Source organism: Larus michahellis, unplaced genomic scaffold (assembly GCF_964199755.1).
Source record: "Larus michahellis unplaced genomic scaffold, bLarMic1.1 SCAFFOLD_204, whole genome shotgun sequence".
Lineage (NCBI taxonomy): Eukaryota > Metazoa > Chordata > Aves > Charadriiformes > Laridae > Larus > Larus michahellis.
The window spans coordinates 20,829-39,952 of record NW_027436266.1 but is presented as its reverse complement, the minus strand read 5'-3'; the positions used below and the strand labels follow the sequence as shown (position 1 = coordinate 39,952).

General features: G+C 37.3%; 1 protein-coding gene across 1 annotated transcript in view; it reads left to right on the top strand.

The window, feature by feature from the left end:
* The window catches only part of LOC141737157 (cilia- and flagella-associated protein 46-like), a 48,678-nt gene that overhangs the window by 9,853 nt on the left and 19,701 nt on the right, over positions 1-19,124 (top strand). Inside the window, exons 7-17 of the mRNA XM_074571796.1 lie at positions 36-130; positions 929-1,036; positions 2,036-2,135; positions 4,962-5,060; positions 6,438-6,628; positions 10,626-10,854; positions 12,058-12,178; positions 14,612-14,735; positions 15,614-15,744; positions 18,281-18,426; positions 18,959-19,092. Coding sequence (XP_074427897.1) covers positions 36-130; positions 929-1,036; positions 2,036-2,135; positions 4,962-5,060; positions 6,438-6,628; positions 10,626-10,854; positions 12,058-12,178; positions 14,612-14,735; positions 15,614-15,744; positions 18,281-18,426; positions 18,959-19,092 — 1,478 coding nt within the window. The remainder of the gene's footprint in view (positions 1-35; positions 131-928; positions 1,037-2,035; positions 2,136-4,961; positions 5,061-6,437; positions 6,629-10,625; positions 10,855-12,057; positions 12,179-14,611; positions 14,736-15,613; positions 15,745-18,280; positions 18,427-18,958; positions 19,093-19,124) is intronic.

The window sequence follows — 19,124 nt, the reverse complement described above, 5'->3', positions numbered from 1 at the left end:
TTTAGTCAATTAATAATGAAATTTTTGTTTTATAGGTATATCACAAACTAATGGATGTTTCCCAGGTAGAGAAGGAAATAGAAAATTCCATCCATTTTTCAATTATTTATAAAATGCAGATGTTAAAATTGTAAGTATTAAAAATGTATCCTTCCACTTGTACTTTGATGCTTGGTATTATGCAAGTATTAGTTTCTTAAAAGGAAAACCATAGTGACAGTTTGGGTAGTAACTGTCAGGCCTGCCTACAGAACAGCCTCAGCTAAAAAGTGAGATAGTTCTTTGGGAATGTAGGGAATACTGTATAGTACAGATATTCTGAGGTGAAAGAATTTAAGAGACTGAAAGACATTTTTGTATCCAATAAATTGTGGTTTGGTACACAAATAGTGTATAAGAGAGTAAAGATCAAGTGAGGAAATCACACCTAAAATATAACGCATGAATCACAAGGGTGGGAAGCATAATACTGTTTAAACTTTTTAAATTTTGAAGGCATAAAACAGTTTTGAAAGTTAGACTTCATAACAAAATCAAATTTTTTTTTCAATGTCTCAGCACTTCTGCATTTTAAAGGTATTAATTATTTTCGTAGTGGATTAATTCATGTTGACATTATAGGAAAGTTGTGCACACTGTTTCTCTCTGCTTCTGGAATAAAATTTACCATCTGAAATATTAATTCTTATGCTGGAAAGTTCTTTTTGCTTCATATCTAGCTGTCTCTGAGTAACTTGCTTGGCCTACTGAAGTAGCTTTTGTTGACTTTGTTTTTAGAAGTTTTTTTCTTTGGTATTTCAAAATCCAGGTATCCCACTGGTACGTTGGACTAAGAGCCATCCGTTCTAAAGTTAGGAGAGTTACTTCAAATTTTTAATGCAATAACATTTCTTGTGAAAAATTATGATGGATTCCTAATATATTGCAGGCAGTGGGACACAAATGAATTTCCAAGTGATGCCACCGCAAATCTGAATTCTGTATACGTACTCTTGAGACAATACAATGTGCCTCCAGCATCTGTTCTCAGTATGAAGTGAGTTTTACTTGTCGTAGCCCCATGAAAGTTGATGCTGAAGCTGATCCTGTTTCCACTGAAGTCTGTCAAAATTCCCGTTGACCTTGAAGAGAGTGAACTTGTACTTGGTTATAACAGTTTGTGTTGCGTTAACGCTTAGGTCATCTTAAACAAGACAAAGGTCCTGTTAGGCTTTATTAAAGTACCCAAGCTTAAGTATCATCTTCCATGTGTCTGTTTATATAACATGATTAAATCTTTCAATAACCCTTTCTTGTTGATAACATGAGATTTTTAAAAGGTTGTAGAATTGACAACCGCTTTTCAGACTTTAGTTTATTTATAGCATTTCTTGGGGCCCTTCCCAATTCTTCAACATAATTTTGAAATGCAGATTAAACTGAACTCTCTATTCCAGTACTTATATCATAGCAGTTACATATAGAAGTAATACTACATTTTTACTTGTTAAGGTCAATCAGTTTTCTTTCACGATATTCAGGTATCTCTTTACTTCTATCCCAGACAGTACGCTATGCTCATTTGGTTACTTACAGAGATCCAAACATTGAGAACACAGTCTCCTAGTGTGTGCATTCTGTGTTCTTAGCTCCTAAATAATTGACTGATGGATTTGACTGTTTTTTGTGTGTCAGACTGCATTGTATTTACAGAATTACCTGCAATCTTTGTTTGTTATTTCCCCATCTTTGTGCTGCACAAATTTCGTTCTGTATTTTTTATGATCTTCAGGAACAGTTTGTGCAAGAATACAGTAGAAGTATACTAATTATTTTCCATAAACAGATGAAATTTTGTATTTTTCATGTAGCCAACTTTAATCTTTTTTACACTACTAATCTATGATTACTAGTATAATCACATGTCCTCTAATATTCAGATGACTTCAAGGTTTTCAGGTATACTGCACAAAGCTACTTTCATATAGTGTTTTTCTAATTCCATAAAAGAGCAATATCATATTCTCTGAAGCAATGTTTTTCTATTTTTTTGAAGGATTCCTTTGATTCTGGAACTAGCTCGTTTTTCTATGAAAGCAAACTGCATTAAGCTTGCATATGATTGTATACTTGACTTGAAGAGAGCTGGGATTACTGTAAGTATCGATATTAATTACAGTTGATTTTATTTTTTTACACCCCTCTTCCCGCCATGTAATTGTACTTTAAAAATAATAGTGAAGTTCTGGGATCTTCTGTCCATCTCTGTATTGTTTGTGTATTCATTACTATAAATAATTACTTGGATAAGTGATCGATTCCTAAACTAGAGAGAAGATGTAAGGTCAGAAAGTAAGTTATAGGTAGAATAGGGTGCAGTTAGTTTTGGCAAATAAATGTTAACTATAAATTTTTGCCTATATTTTTAAAATGTTACCTGTGGAACAATTTGACTGGAAGTTAAATACTGCCTGCAGGTTTTGAAGATTTAACCAGTTTACCCATTGAGACTATAATTGGTCACCAGGATGTAAGCTCTAAAAGCAGTTAACGTTACACTCACCAACTTTAGTCTTTATGAGTAAAATATCAACCTTGCCAAACAGTGTATGAATTCTAATTTTGATAGGAGAAAACGGAGCATTTGTCTGGAGTGCAGTTAGGGGACTGATGGGAGCAGGAGTTCAGAAAAGCTCTCCAAAAAAAAGCCCCAAAGTTGTGACCTTTTCTGGAAAGCAGTATAGTTCTGTCATTGGAGTGAGAAATCCAGAGACGTTGCGCCACAAACTGCACTCCCTAATCCTTTCATTTGCCTGAGTCTTTCCTTATAGTGTTTATTCCTATACATTTCCCATTTTCCTTTAGTAGGAATGATTAATTTTCCAGCAAACTATTATTTGATTTTTTTATTACTAATATTTGATAATTTTTACTCTTCTGTAATTTTATTATAATGTTACTGTAGGGGTATTCTTAGATTAAAATTTTCTGTGGTCTCCCTAATAACTGGTCTTTCAATGTGTATGCCCTTATTGATGCTTATGTCCAGCTGGCTCTGAGATTTGTTTTTTCTGTTCCTTCCCTGTTGTCATGGTTTAACCCCAGCCGGCAACTGAACACCATGCAGCCAGTCACACAGTCCCCCTCCAGTAGGATGGGGGAGAGAATTCAAAGGGTGAAAGTGAGAAAACTCATGGGTTGAGATAAAAACAGTTTAATAATTAAAAAGAAATAACAACAACAACGATAATAATAGTAATGATGTAAGTAAAAGAGGAGGAAAAAACCACAGAAAAATAAAACCCAAGAAAAGATAAGTGATGTAAATGAAAACAATTGCTCACCACCAACTGACTGATGCCCAGCCAGTCCCCAAGCAATGTGTGTTCCCCCCTTCAACCTTGCCCCCCAGTTTTATTGCTGAGCAGGACATCCTGTGTCTGGAATGTTCCGGCCATGTCCCCTCCTACCTTGCTCCGCAGCCCCAGTCCATTGCTGGTGGGGTGAGATGAGGAGCAGAACAGCCCTTGGTGCTGCGCAAGCGCTGCTCAGGAATAACCAGCACATCCCTGCTTTAGCAGCACTGTTTGCAGCACAGATCCAAAACATAGTCCCACACTGGCTGCCACCAAGAAAACTAACTCTATCCCATCCGAAATAAGTGCACCCGTTGAGAAACAGAACTGTTCATCATCGTATTCAGAAAATTAATATATTTTTCAGATAAAAAAATGTATGAAAAAGTGCCTGGTTGTGCTGTGAGCCCCATGAGTAAGTTTTTAGTTATCTGAAATGCGCATGTAAGGAAACACGTGACAAATACCGCCAAACAAATTTCAAAATGCATTTCCAAATTTCTATTCTAATGATTCTACTCTGAGTTAATTGTAATGTAAATTTTACATATCCTCACTGAAATTTTTTAATTCCAAGTGTCTGCTTCAGGCCCATTTTTTCTGAAAATTTCACACAAGTCTAAAATCATACACAGTTCCATAGCATTCCACTGGAACATGTGTTCAGATCCCCTAGATCAAAGATTCACGTGGATTTAGTTTGAGTATTTGTATAAGGCAGTAATACCAGGTATCCCTTCTGCGGCACCTTCTATTTCAACCATCCCTTCTCCTTAGAGTTAGTGGGCTTTGAGGTGACCATCTTCTGATTGCCCAGCGTCGCTTTGGCAGTGGCCTCTTCATGCTGTAGTGAGAGACATCTACATTGAGTTCTAGTTCCTTGTATTTTGCCATGTACTGACAGATTTCTCAGCCATAACACGGATTCCATCTCTCTATGTATTTGTCATTACATGGTAGTGGCAGTTCTGCATTCATCTGTGTTTTTCAAGATCTCATCTGTTTTCCAGTCATGGGGATGTTAAATTAGCAAAGGTCATGCTGAGTGATTTGATAGTAGTTCATAATGAAGGATGAAAGGAGGTGCTGTCTGGCTTTCCCAGCTGCACCATATGAAACCGAATACAAAGTATCTTAGATGATCCATATATATAATTTGCATGATGTAATAGCCAGATCTTTCCTGAGGTGTTAAAAATCTAACCTCTTTTTTCACTTAAAAGTTGCACTGTCCATCAAGATGAATCCTTTTGGTCTTGACTGGCTCTTGTTTATTCCAACCATTTACCTTTTTAATAACATTAGTGAGCAAGAATCTACCAGAACTGAAATCCAATTACAGTATAGGAAAAATCAAGTGTCCACTGGTTTTCTTATTGCAAAGTCTGGCAATGAACAATTTTAAAAATCCTAGTTGTTATTTTGCAGCTTTGGCTTAGTAAGAAGTGACTGCTGTTCAAACAACAAACTCTAGTCCCTTTTTTTTGTTTCAGTTAATTAGCCTAGTACAGTGGGATTTTCAGTAAGAAAGTACAGTGCTGTATTAGTGTAATTGCATAGGTTTAATCTTCATAGTGTTCCTTTTTAATTATTAAAATTAGTATTTTGTATATTAATATTTCATAGGAGCAAGGGAAACTTATTGAAATAGAATGCCTGGAATATGAATATGAAATAAAAAAAATTGGCACTAAAATTGGGACTTACACCAAAGGAGTTGTTGAGGTATGTTCTTTACCATTAACTTTGAGAGAAAAGCAAAAGTTTTAATTTGTTAACTGTGGAAAATTGCGTTGGATTTATGTGTCTGAATTACACTGTACTATTAAGAAATTCTTTTAAACTTTATATAAACTTTATATTCTTTCTTATTGGGCTGCCAAGAGGAAAACAGGGAAAAATAAACAACAGTTGAATGTTTCTCCCTTAAGTCTTCTGTCTGACTGTAGAGGTTCATAATGTACTACTTTCCAGGAGTAAAGATAGTAGTGTTGAGGCATGCAAAAGTAACGCTCTTCTTGTTTTCATATGTTACATTTATGGGAGGTGTTTTCATAGAATATCTCGAGTTGGAAGGGACCCGTAAGGATCATCGAGTCCAACTCAATTATTATTTCATGTTATGGGCGATCTCATACAAATTCTTGTGTTGGAGAAATGCAGATTATTGCTGATAAATTGTCACACTGGGGACGATTTTCTTAGATTTCTGTAGTCAGCTGGCTCGGTTATAATCAGACCATCAAAAGTAGAAGCCTAAATTGTTAATATTATCAATGGGATTAGACAGATGCCTACAACGAGCAATTTAGAGTAGCTATTGGAGGCACCTAAAGTTCCTAAAATGGGAAGTATGAATGTGCTTCTTAGAAATCGATAGTGTTAGTGCATAAACTTACTCCTATCTATGACTTTTATAATTTTGGAATTCAGAAATTCCATTCACCTTTTGAAAAAAAATCACAAATCCCTCATAATATAAAACACTACTAATACTGCTTAAATACAAAATAGGATATTTAAATATTTAGGTATTTCTAAATAGTCCTACCACAGTGTATGCAGTTGGAGAGGTTTTTTGTTTGATTTTTTTTTTTTTAATCACATGACCTCTAAAAAGAAAATAATCAGCAGGTGTCTGTTACTTAGGTACGGATTTGCTTTTAGATTTAATAGGAACCAAGTTTAGTTGCCCATATGGCAAATCCCATTCATAATATTTCTAGTTTTCCTCTCCTACACTGCATTTGTAGCTTAGTATAAAAGAAAAAAAGCGCTAAGCCTTCTGAATTCACAAATATTTCACAATTATCAATTTCTGTTTATCATAAGAAAGGGGAATAGCTGATAGACTTCTGTCTGAAATATGTAGTAGCAACATGGAGTGCCTAAAAGAAATACTCCTTATTTATCAATGCCTCTTGAAAAAAAAATTATTAATTATTTAAAAAAAAAAAAAATAAAAAAAAAAAGTTTCTGAAGTCTGCTGGCTGAGGCACTTCTTTCTATTGGAAACAGCCCTAAGATTAAAATTTGGAGGAACGTGTAAGTATTCATGTTCATTAAATGCAATATATGGTAATTAATTTTTCACTTGTGTAGGCTCAACTGGAATTGATAAAAAATCTTGAGTTAACCTTAAAACGCGCAGTTCAATTGGGAGATCCTGATGTGATTCAGGTTGTTTGTACAACCCAGTGGAATCTGTGCTTACCGCTACTACAACACAATTTGCATCAGCATCTGCGAAAGCCATTGATATCAGTTGCTGATGTCCTTGAAGAGATTGACAGGTAACTTTCTACACTCTGTTCTTTTTTATTTGTTACTTTGAAAGGTCTGATGACTGAGCATCAGACTCATTTAAAAGCTCAATCTCTACGATGTCAAGTGTCTTTGAAAATTTTCCACTAGCTTGTAATAAATTAAGGGCTGCATATTGCTTATTGCATATTGCATATGCATATTGCATATTGGTCCAGCTTTGGCTGGACCTCAGGAAAAAAAGGAAGGCTTACATTCTCTGGAAAAGGGGCTTAGCAACTTATGAGGATTATCAAGATATAACAAAGCTATGCAGGGGGAAGATTAGAAGGGCCAAAGCTCAATCAGAACTCAGCTTGGCCACTGCAGTTAAAGACAACAAGAAGAGATTTTTCCAGTATATCAACAGAAAAAGGAAAACTAGGGAAAATATAGGTCCACTGATGAATGAGACGGGTGCCCTAGTGGTGGAAGACACAGAGAAGGCAGAGTTACTGAATGCCTTCTTTTCTTCGGTCTTCACTGATAAAGCCGTCCCTCACGCATCCCATACCCTGGAGGCAAGGGGGAAGGTCTGGAGAGAGGAAGATTTTCCCTTAGTTGAGGAGGACTGGGTCAGAGACCACTTGGCCAAGCTGGACATTCATAAATCCATGGGCCCTGACGGGATGCACCCGCGAGTGCTGAGAGAGCTGGCAGATGTTATCGCTAGACCACTCTCCATTGTCTTTGCAAGGTCATGGGGAACAGGAGAGGTGCCTGAGGACTGGAGGAAGGCTGACATCACTCCAATCTTCAAAAAAGGCAAGAAGGAGGACCCAGGGAACTACAGGCCGGTTAGTCTCACCTCTGTCCCTGGGAAGGTAATGGAGCGACTCATTCTGGATGTCGTCTCCAAACACATAGAGGAACAGGAAGTTATTGGAAGTGGTCAGCATGGATTTACCAAGGGCAAATCATGCCTGACCAATCTGATAGCTTTCTATGATGTTATAACGGGTTGGCTGGATGAGGGGAGAGCCGTAGATGTCATCTACCTTGACCTTAGCAAGGCTTTTGACACTGTCTCCCATAACATCCTCATTAGGAAGCTGAGGAAGTATGGGCTAGACGAGGTGACAGTGAGGTGGATCGAGAGCTGGCTGAGTGACAGAACTCAGAGGGTTGTGATCAGCGGCACAGAGTCCAGTTGGAGGCCTGTAACCAGTGGTGTCCCTCAGGGGTCAATACTTGGACCAATTTTGTTTAATATATTCATTAATGACCTAGATGAGGGGACAGAGTGTATCCTCAGCAAGTTTGCTGATGATACCAAGCTGGGAGGGGTGGCCGACACTCCAGAGGGCCGTGCTGCCATCCAGCGTGACCTGGACAGGCTGGAGAGCTGGGCAGAGAAGAACCTAATGAGGTTCAACAAAAGCAAGTGTAGGGTCCTGCACCTGGGAAGGAAGAATGCCAAACACCAGTATATGTTAGGGGCGGACATGCTGGGAAGCAGCTCTGAGGAAAAGGACCTGGGGGTCCTGGTAGACAGCAAATTATCCATGAGCCAGCAGTGTGCCCTTGTCGCCAAGAAGGCCAATGGCATCCTGGGCTGCATAGGGAAGACTGTGGCCAGTAGGTCGAGGGAGGTCATTCTCCCCCTCTACTCTGCACTGGTGAGGCCACAACTGGAGTACTGTGTCCAGTTTTGGGCTCCCCAGTTCAAGAGGGACAGGGAACTACTGGAGCGAGTCCAGCGTAGGGCAACCAAGATGATTATGGGACTGGAGCACATCCCTTATGAGGAAAGGCTGAAAGAGCTGGGACTCTTTAGCCTGGAGAAGAGAAGGTTGAGGGGGGACCTGATTAATGTTTACAAGTATCTAAAGGGTGGGTTTAAGGAGGACGGAGCCAGGCTCTTTTCAATGGTTCCCAGTGACAGGACAAGGGGCAATGGGCACAAGCTAGAACATAGGAAGTTCCGTTCAAATACACGGAAAAACTTCTTCACAGTGAGGGTGACAGAGCACTGGAACAGGCTGCCCAGGGAGGGTGTGGAGTCCCCTTCTCTGGAGATTTTCAGGACCCACCTGGATGCAGCCCTGAGGGATGTGCTTTAGGCAATCCTGCTCTAGCAGGGGAGTGGGACCAGATGATCTCTAGAGGTCCCTTCCAACTCTGAAGATTCCGTGATTCCGTGATTGCCTGTATTCCCCCATTAATCATTTAAATATAGGTTCTTTTTAGGCAAAATATCACACTGTTTAATGGCCTATAGCAAATATTGAAATTTGTTAGGAACTGAAAAATGCTGTAGTTAATCAAAATTATGTGAGAAAATTCCAAAGCTGCAGTATGCGTAAATGTGTTGGAATGTGGTTTAGATCCTTGTATTAGTATCGCTTTTGTGGGTTAAACCCATACAATTAAAAAATTACTTTTAAAAAAACACATGGCTTCTGTATTACATATCAAATAGGACACTTCTTGGAAGATATTATTTTTGTATCTTTGATGATACTTCTTTTTAATTGAAAAACCTACTGATTAAGAAAATGTATTGTTTTTCTAGATGTATTCTCTTTGCTGTTATGCTGTACTTAAGCACCTAAATAGCTCCACCTCTTTTGTTAATTTGAGCGGAACAAGAAAACCGTAGTACGTGGTACTTGGTTAAGTTTGGATTTACGTGTAGGCTGACTACTAAGAACAAAGATCATAACTTTTGTAGTAGAGCTAGTTACAATGAATATAATCTGTTGTTTGAGCAGAACAGAAGATGGTTTCTGATAAAAGTATTACAGAGGAAGGCAAGGAATATATTTTCAGTCTTTCTAAAATGTATTTTTTTATTTGCATAAAGAGGAAGCAGAAGCCTGAGAAACAGATATACACATGTATAAAAAACCTATATTGTATTGCTATATTGTTATTCAAGTATTTCTTATGCTTTCATTATAAAGACTGCAATATCAGCATATGTGACTTTGGTATTTATACAAAATGTCAGTAATGACAATTCTTCTCTAAAAGCTTGCAGGTTAGGTTTTTGGAGGGTTAGGGTTTTGGCTTTTGTTATCTGTATATTTCTAACAACCAGTAGACTCACCCTCAGCTCTGAGGTGGTACTGTCACTAGTGATTGAATGAAGTCACTTGTCCCTCTTCATTTGCCTGTCTTCATTTTTGGTTTGGTTGTAGCATTATTTGTCACTATTTTGGTCAGCAGTAAAAGGACGATACTTGCTCAGTCAGATTAGCTCTAACGTGGACATACACTGGATCTTTGGCATGACAAAGAACTTTCTTCTTTCTGTTCTATTTTTCATAAGATTGCTTTCATTTATCGAATTTTTTGTTTTTCTTCCTGGAAATAATCTAAAGTCTCACATAGAGCTCAGAGCTGTCACGAACAGCTCCCTGGGGCAGGTGATGGATAGGGAAGGGAGTGTCCCTGGGCCTGGAGAACGTGCAGTCTCCACTGAAAATGTGCTGGTCTTGTGGAGTGCCTTCAGCAACACCTGGGCAGAGACACTGCTTGCAGGGAGTGTGCAAATCCTGAACAGTGGTGAGCCAGTACAGTCGGGGCTAGATTTATAGAAGTATTAGGTGCTACTTAAATGTTATGAATAGAGAGTAAACTTTTATCAAAAGTGGCCGTTATCCAGTACATCATGCTCTCTCTAGGAGTTAATAAATACTTTTGAAAATCTCTTTGCTTGATTTGCCTAAGTGGTAACTTCAGTGTGGTACTGAAAAAGAGTGATACATAAAGATCAGTATGTCTGCAAGATGCATTGCTTCCTCATGGCTCTGTTTTCTTGTGCAGGGTTAATGGAAGTAAAATGCATTTAAATTTTCTAAGTAATTTCATTAAAAAGGCATGATAGTGAAAATGAAAGCGACAAGTAAGTTAAAAAAGGAGTACCTATTTTCATACTGGAGTCACTTTTAATAATTAAGTTTCACTTCTGGGCAATTTTTAGGTCTAAGAATTTTAGTTTGCCTCATTTTAACAGTTTACATTTAAATTCATATTCCTTAGCATGTTGATTTTGTTGCGTTGCCAAGTTCACATGGAAATAGCTCGTATTGAAGAAGATGAGGAAAGACTAGAGACTGCTGTGGAACACTTGCAAAAAGCCATACATCTAAACAACAGTGGGCAGTATCAAGAACATCTAAGATTGACTTTTAACCGTCTTCGTTTGCACACTATACCGTATAAGTCACCTGAGCGTCTAGAGGATCGGGCAGTAATGATGATTGAACAGGTAATTGTGAAGAATAAGGTCAGTAGCTGAAATAGGTTTGCTTATTAAATTCTGGCAGAGGAAGCCAGCCGTTAAGAAGAGCTAGCATCAGCTTGCTTTCAGCAGATTGGCATTGGTTGGTTGCCTTGAAAAACTCTGAATTCTCTCTATGGTGGTCCTGCTGCTTCACGCTCTGAAGATTGCAGTAGAGGTTTTTGTTCCAGTTATGTTCAAAGCTTATTTCTTGGCGGGGGGGAGGAGAGGAGGGAAAGTTATTAATTAGAAAAAAATACCAGCAAAAAAGAAGCCTATTCATAATTGTCAACAATTGAGATTTCATTGCATGGAACAGTGTTTTAATTAATGAGGGGAGCAGTGGCAAGGTAGCTAAATATCCTAGCTGGCTTTGAGATAAATCAGTGTTATGTCACGCTTACAAATGAAGTTAAATAAGTCACAGTGTAGCCATTGTGAAGAGCTGCTGCATCTAATTCTGTTGTGGTGCCTCAGTACCTGAACAAAAAGCACATTGGCAACTGACTGTTAGCTGGCTAAAAGAAATTTCATCTCTACACCACTTTGGGATGTTCACAGAAATTAAGATGTGTTCACTGAACCTAAAATCAGTACTGGAAAGCTGCTGGTGGGTTGATATGTCTATCATTAAGAAAAAGTAAAGTCACGATTATTTGTCTAGTTTTAATACTTTTACATGCAAACTTTTTCTGCTTAAATGTTATTTTTAAAAAAAGCACTTGACTTCCTCTGACTTCAGACAATTTTAAGTGGACTAGCAATTTTTTATATTTTGTAGCAATTCCTAGTTATTGCATAACGGGTACGTTATTGTTGGCTTCTAAATAAATACTATCCTTTATTTAAGAAAGTGTAACATAATGACAGGTTATACACTGAGGAATATACTGTAAAGATCCGTGAGGAGCATGAACAGTACTTTGTATTCAGTTATCTATGATGTATGCATGTCAAGATCAACCAAATTTCTACAGTCACTTTCAACAACAATAATACTGCAGAATGTTGTGTAAGATATATGAAGATACACAATTCCTGTAGGTATTTTTTTGGTAGTACCAATTTCTATGATATGCGTTCTGTTATGTTTAATAAATAAGATACTCTGTTATGTTTAGTAAATAAGATATATAAATAGGAATATAATAAAAATTAACCTTATAACAAATAGCTCTTTTCTTTACCTAGGCTAAGAGGGGAAAGCAGAAGGATAATGTGAGGAAAAAGAGGTCCCTTCTGGTGAATGTAGGTCTTGCACTAGCTCCTGATTCATTTCAAATAGTCCTCGACAGTGAAAATGAAGTTAAAGGTAATGTACGTATGTGTGACTGAAAGTTAGTACACTTGACTTTGACTGCTTTGCATGGTCTTGAAGGTTGGACGTAACATCTAGTGGCAACATGTAGAGAATATTGCAATACAGATGAAATGACTGTTCTGCTGAATTCTGTGGCAAAGCTATCGATTTCATTTGGGATCTAAGATTTACATTGTGACACTGGAAGAGGAAATGTGTCTGGTTTTCTCCACTGAATTCATCTGAATCTTATTGTTATGCTGTAAGTTGTATTGTAATTTTATTTTCACTATGTGGTCTTACCCAAGGTCAGCTTCAAGTGGTATTTTCTGAAGTTTCACTCCAGAATATTGGGTACTGTAATTGTATTTTTATTCTAAAATCTTGCTTTTGAGAGAGCAAGTTTTGCACAGAGATTTAGGAATGGATTCTTTATTTACTTTGTAAAACACGCATCATAAATAGGCGTGTTCCTTATGCCACAAACAGCTGCAGTTTGTGACTATATAGCCTGTTGTTGAAGAAGAGTCGTTAGGGAACAGATTTTTCCAGATGGCTTGAATTGTTTTATTGTATCTTGTCAATAAAGCAAATGTGTGACTAATTTAACCTAACTTTCTGAGTATAGCGGTGTACTGACAGGGTGGAGATGATGCTGGAGGAAGGGAATGCTACGGGAGTCGTGTAGCTCCCGTAGCACCCTGTGGTGCTCTGGAAGGCCACGTGGTTCTCTCCTGCCATCTCTTCAGCCAGTCACCTTGCATATTCTCTTCAAAGCAGTCACCTTGCATATTCTCATTTCAAACTTGATCGACTGATGACTTGCAACTAAGAGTGTTATTTACAGAATCAACACTCCCACTTCGTGCAGTGCATTTCAGTATGTGAAAATTATTTTATTGGAAAACATTTTCATACATGATTTAAGGTGGTAAAATGCATTGTATTTGTGCAACAAATAGAATTAAAAGCGTGCATGTATTTTTACTTGCTCTTGAATTTTGAGTTGACAACTGTAAAATTATATTCACACTTCCTCAGGAAAATCTTACTACACATTAGCCTTCCAAGATAAGTCATTAAAATGAGTGAGATTATCACAATATTACAGTTATTACAATACTTTCTATCTGTTTGATGCAGTGTTTTGTAAAATTTTGTTTTGAAAGATTTCAGTTGTTCCTGTGGCTGTCATCCAAAGAGTTTTTTGCTTTTTCCCTGACACTTATATTACAACAAAATCAAACGTGTTTATTGAAGGAGTAAGAAAATATATATGTAACTGTATTATTAAAACATACATAGGACAGGACATCAGATTTATAGGGTTATTTTTTCTTTTAGGTTGCATAAAGAGCTGTGCATCAACATGTCATTCTTTTTTGATGTATATGCTGGCCTAATTTACTGAGACTTGTACCCGCAGATCCAGAGAACAATGTACTTTTCTAATCCACAGTTCTTTACCCTACAACCTTACATGATATTACTGTCATTATGTATTACACTGAACAATTTCTGTCAGTTGATTTGTGTGTATAGTTAAATAACACAGCCTTATCACATGCTGGATAATGCATTGCAAAATATTTTTAACAAGAATGGTAAGACATTATGCCTTCCTCTTTTCATTGTAAATCAATGTAAGTGAAAGTGGTTATACAAATATTTTAAAGCCAGAAATACTTTATATGTATCTGCTGCTATTATTTGGCAAATTTTTTGAGGATCAAATTAAAACTTAACTCAGTCTGCATTATGTGTTAGGGACCATCACTTAGATTCAAGTGAAAGTACAAACTCATCTGGTTTCCCATTCACATGAAGTTACTTGTGTTCTAATGCAAAGCATTTCCTCTGTGTCATTACACTGCAAAAAATAATATCTTTTTGATGTATCTGTACCACTGGAGTAACTTTCCACCTCAGGGCGCCAGCTTGTTCCGCCCTTCCTCCCTGGTTGTTTCTTTGTTTAATACTTTTGCCTAACATCTTGTTGACTAAGTAAAACACAAGTCAGTATTCTCAAATTAAAACAAAAAACAAACTTTAATGTGTTTGATTAGATAAGTGTTCTTAAAATTCAGCATGAATGTGAAGTTTGCCTCTTGATTCATCCGTTTACTCTTGACTGAGGCTAATTAGAGCAATGCATGCCCTGTGAGAAAAGAGGTGTAATTGAGATATTTGGGGGCCAAACAAGCATAAATAATTTATTGTATGGGACAGCTATATCTGAAGATATAGGAAAAACAGAATGGATGCTGGTAGGGTGTGGTTCTTTTCATGTTGGTTGGTTGGTTTTGGGAAAGCTTGAAGGTCTGAAAAAAGGGCTGGATTTCCAGTGTTTCAGAAAGTAGTTATGAATCAAATTTCATACCTTCATATGAATTTTTTCATCTCTAATACCTAAAAATTGCCTTAAATTCTTTTTTCTTTGCTAAGTTTCCTCAGGTAAAAGTAGGAGTCAAATAAGCTACCTCTGTGCAAAAGCACAACATCATATTAAAAGCATGGAGAAAGTTGATGAACATTTGAAACACTCAAAAAATGAAAATGACAGAGAGAGGTAATTACTGTAGACAAGAAGTGTCTCTTTTGTCTTGTGTAGAAATGTCTAACGGGGAGTTTCCTTATTGCAGCTGTTACAGTACTTGGTGATAGCTTATAAGTGGCTGAATACTTCACTCGGACTTGGCAGAACACTTAAGCATGTGTTTAACTTTATGTCTGAAAAGTTCCATGATGTTCCCATGCTATGCATAATTGTATTATTTTGCTGTTCATGTGCACCATAAACTCACCTGTTCCGTTGGTACAAACTGAACAGACAGAAGAATGAGTGGATTAAGGCTGGAAGACTGAACAACTTGATGTACAATTGAAACTTTTTAGGTCCTTGTACCACATCACATGCTACAGCTTCTTAATAAAGAAATGAAGTAGTTGATCCTGAGAGTCAGAAAGATTAATCTGTAGGAAGATCACAGATTTTGTTTTGACTATTTGTGTATCATTTCAACATTCTTTATGTAAAAGGTGCACTAAAAATTCCCATGATGAAGTTTAAATTTTTTTCAAAAAAATTCTAAATCCAAACTTGTTTTCAAGACTTAGACATTCTGAACATCAATTTTGAAATATTTAGTTTAGTTTAGTTTCTAAGATAGATAATTAGGGGTGTCACACATCTTGAAATTTTGGTATAGTTACTCAGATCAAGAATTTCATCCCACTCTTGATATGCTGAGGGGATTTCTTTTTTAAATTAATAAAGTAATAGTGTTATCTTTGCTACTGATAATAAGTGTTCCATTTATTAATTTTTATTAGATTTAAAATTTTATTTATGATGGCCATCATTATTGACATGACTTTTTTGTGATCCTGAAGTGTAGAAGATAATCCTGCTGATAAGTAATTTGATGTATGCTTTTTCTTTGGTAGAATTATACTTTGGGCAGATTTGGCAAAAGTTGCACGTAAGCAAGAAGTATGGGATGTCTGCCGTGCAGCATGCAGATTTTGTCTCTTGTATGATGATACTTTGCTCAGGAAGGTAACAAAACCTAAAAATGGTAAGTGAACAAATTATTTTGAGTGTTGCAAGAGAAACTTTCTCCTTGTTTTATTAGAGTTGCTTGAAGGAGTAAGCCAATATTATTATTTTCTTCCATCTCCTTCCCAAAGTTCCCTAAGACTCTGGTCTGTCACTGCATGTTGGCGTCCATGGAATATTCTTTCTACCTCCGAATCTAGAAATCAATTCCTACATTTTTCTGTTGAAACCATATGTTGCCTTCAGAAGTGTTTCACCGGTGCTAAAGAAGAATACTTATATGAAATGTATCTACCTATATAAGAAAATAGGTTCATTCCCTAATGGTCATCTAGGTCCATATTATCCATCTCTGTTGTACTTAATTACCTGAGGAAGCTGAAGAAAAATGGATTATTGGTCACTTTGTATGAGGGTTACGTGGTAAGATTTTTTATCCTTTATTCCCTTATTAGCAGTTCCTCTGAGGTATCCAGCATTGTTTGTGCCTTGTTCCTTGGGGGTCTGCTGAAAACCTACCACACGTGTTAAGAGTTCTCAACTCAGGGAAAGAGCACTTTCAAACCACTAGCAGCAAGCAGCTGTTAAAGTTGTTGGGTTTTTTTTTGCCTGGGAGTTCATAAAATTCACCTTTAAGAATAGATTAAATTCTAGTACATGCCCTGTTGGCTATTTTTTTTTTCTCTAGCCAATGTTAATTGAACCTATTCCACATTTTTTCTCTAGGTTATTTTCAAGGTTCAATTAAAATAGGGCATTAATTTACCTATTTTCTTTCACAAGTTTTGCATCTCCAGACTAGCCATGTTTCTTTGAGAGTTTATGGGTCAGGATTAAAGGGAGGGCAGGCACAGGTGACGTTATAGTGGGGGTCTGCTACAGGCCACCCAACCAGGAAGACCGAGTGGATGAGGCCCTCTATAGACAGATAGGAGCAGCCTCATGTTCACAGGTCCTGGTCCTCTTGAAGGACTTCAATCACTCCGATATCTGTTGGAGGGACAACACAGCAGGGCATGAGAAACCCAGGAGTTCCTGGAATGCGTCGATGATAACTTTCTTCTCCAAGTGACAGAGGAGCCAACAAAGGAGAGATGCCATGCTGAACCTTGTTCTCACCAACAAGGAGGGGCTGGTGGGAAATGTGAAGCTGAAGGGCAGCCTGGGTTGCAGTGACCATCAGATGGTGGAGTTCAAGATCCTTAGGGCAGCAAGGAGGCACACAGCAAGCTCACTACCCTGGACTTCCAGAGAGCGGACTTTGGCCTCTTCAGGGATCTGCTTGGCAGAGTACCATGGGATAATGCCCTGGAGGGAAGAGGGGCCCAAGAAAGCTGGTTAATATTCAATGGTCACCTCATCCAAGCTCCAGAGCGATGCATCCCAACAAAGAGGAAATCAGGCAAAAACTCCAGGAGGCCTGCACGGATGAACAAGGAGCTCTCGGACAAACTCAAACAGAAAAAATTAAGCCTGTAAAGGGTAGAAGCAAGGGCAGGTAGCCTGGGAGGAAAACAGATAAATTGTCCAAGCAGCCAGGGATCAGGTTAGGAAAGCTAAAGCCCAGATAGAGTTAAATCTGTCCAGGGACATGAGGGGCAACAAGAAAAGCTTCTACGGGTACGTCAGCGGTAAAAGGAAGACTAGGGAAAATGTGAGCCCTCTCCGGAAGGAAACAGGACACCTGGTGACCTGGGATATGGAGAAAGGCTGAGGTGCTTAATGACTTTTCTGCTTCAGTCTTCACCGGCAAGAGCTCTAACAATACTGCCCAAGTTGCAGAAGGCAAAGGCAGAGACTGGGAGAATGAAGAATTGTTTAAAAAATTCAACAGAGACTAATTAGGTACGTTTATTGAAGAATATTGAACTTGATGGGTCAAACAACCTGTGGTTCAGGAGATTCTGAAAAACTGTGAAGATAGACCAGGAAAGAAAGTAGCTTTGTGTAACCTACTTTTATGCCTTTCCTCAAACACCTGCTATTGGCCAACAATGTAGCGGGAATCCATGGTGACGGCATTTATGCTTTTACTTTGTGTTTATATTTAAATAATTTTGGTCCTTTCTCTTCATTATTAAACCAAAGAAAAATAATGCTATTTTTCTCTTTATTGATGTGTGTGTTCCAGAAAGTCAGCCCCATCCATAATTTAAACACAGTGAGATTTTACCTACTACATAATGTCCAGCACTCCACTTCCATTGAAGTAATAAAATTTAACTGGAGTCCATAGGTTATATTCATAACTAATGTAATTTCAGTATGCACATTATGGCTGGAGCAAGTTATTTGTTGCATATATTGAAGTTTATGCACAAATGCAGTAAAATCACAGATAACCAATACCTCAGCACTGCTTGAGAAGAACGGGTTTTGAGTGCAATAAATTGTGCTGATGAAAAAAAAGTTGAGTGAAATAATTTTAAATCCATACTTGTTAACTCTTTCTTCTGGATTTAAGAATGTGTAGGGATTTTTAAATTTTAAAATGAAGGTGATTTTTTTTTCTGATTTGCATGGTAATAATAATGAATTGATTGATTGATTTGTAGCACAGAAGAAGAAAGCTAGTACAGCTATGATGGATGATGATCAAGGTGACAGCTTACCAAGAGAATCATTACTACCTGCTAAATCCTTCTCTTTTGAAAGAGATTTACTCAGAATGTTGGCAGAAATAAGATTCATTAACGCAGAGGTAAATAAATTACATAGCTGTCATTCATGTTTGTTTCATTTAGCTTTGGTTTATGTATAATTTTATGAATAAATCTTAAAGCACTGGAATTCTGAGTTTAATTATTGTCTGCCTCCACAGGAACTAAAGGAATAAGTAGTTTCATGAAGCATCTTTATTGAAATACTTTGTGAAAGTAACTATAGCAATAGTTTCACTGCAGGTAGTGATAATGCTTTTTTACAAGGGATTCTATTGTAAATATTTGACATGTGACATTACATTTCTGGATCCTTAATGTTCCAATATGACTTAAAAAAAATTTTTTTTTTCTTTTCTCAATGAAATTACTTAGTAAAATTAGCTATAGAAATTCGGAAGACTAGCAAGTATTTTACATTGCATTTCATATAGTTGTACGTGCCTGTACAACATCTGAAAAAGCATTTTGTATTTTCTAATTTTTGAAGAGGTAACAACACTAATACTAAGTCACAGTCTATTTTCACAGTGATAAACTGGGTAGAAAATTTATTTCTCTGTATCTTTCCAGGCAACTATTAATTTATTAAGGTTGCAGGGCATTGAACTGAATGATCATGCTGTACCTCCAGAAGACAGAAGCCAGTATCGTCCAGGATATGTTTCATATATTCCTGAAAATGATCCAGAATGGAAAACGTACAGGTGCTTTTCTTTAATATATAACAAGACCTAGG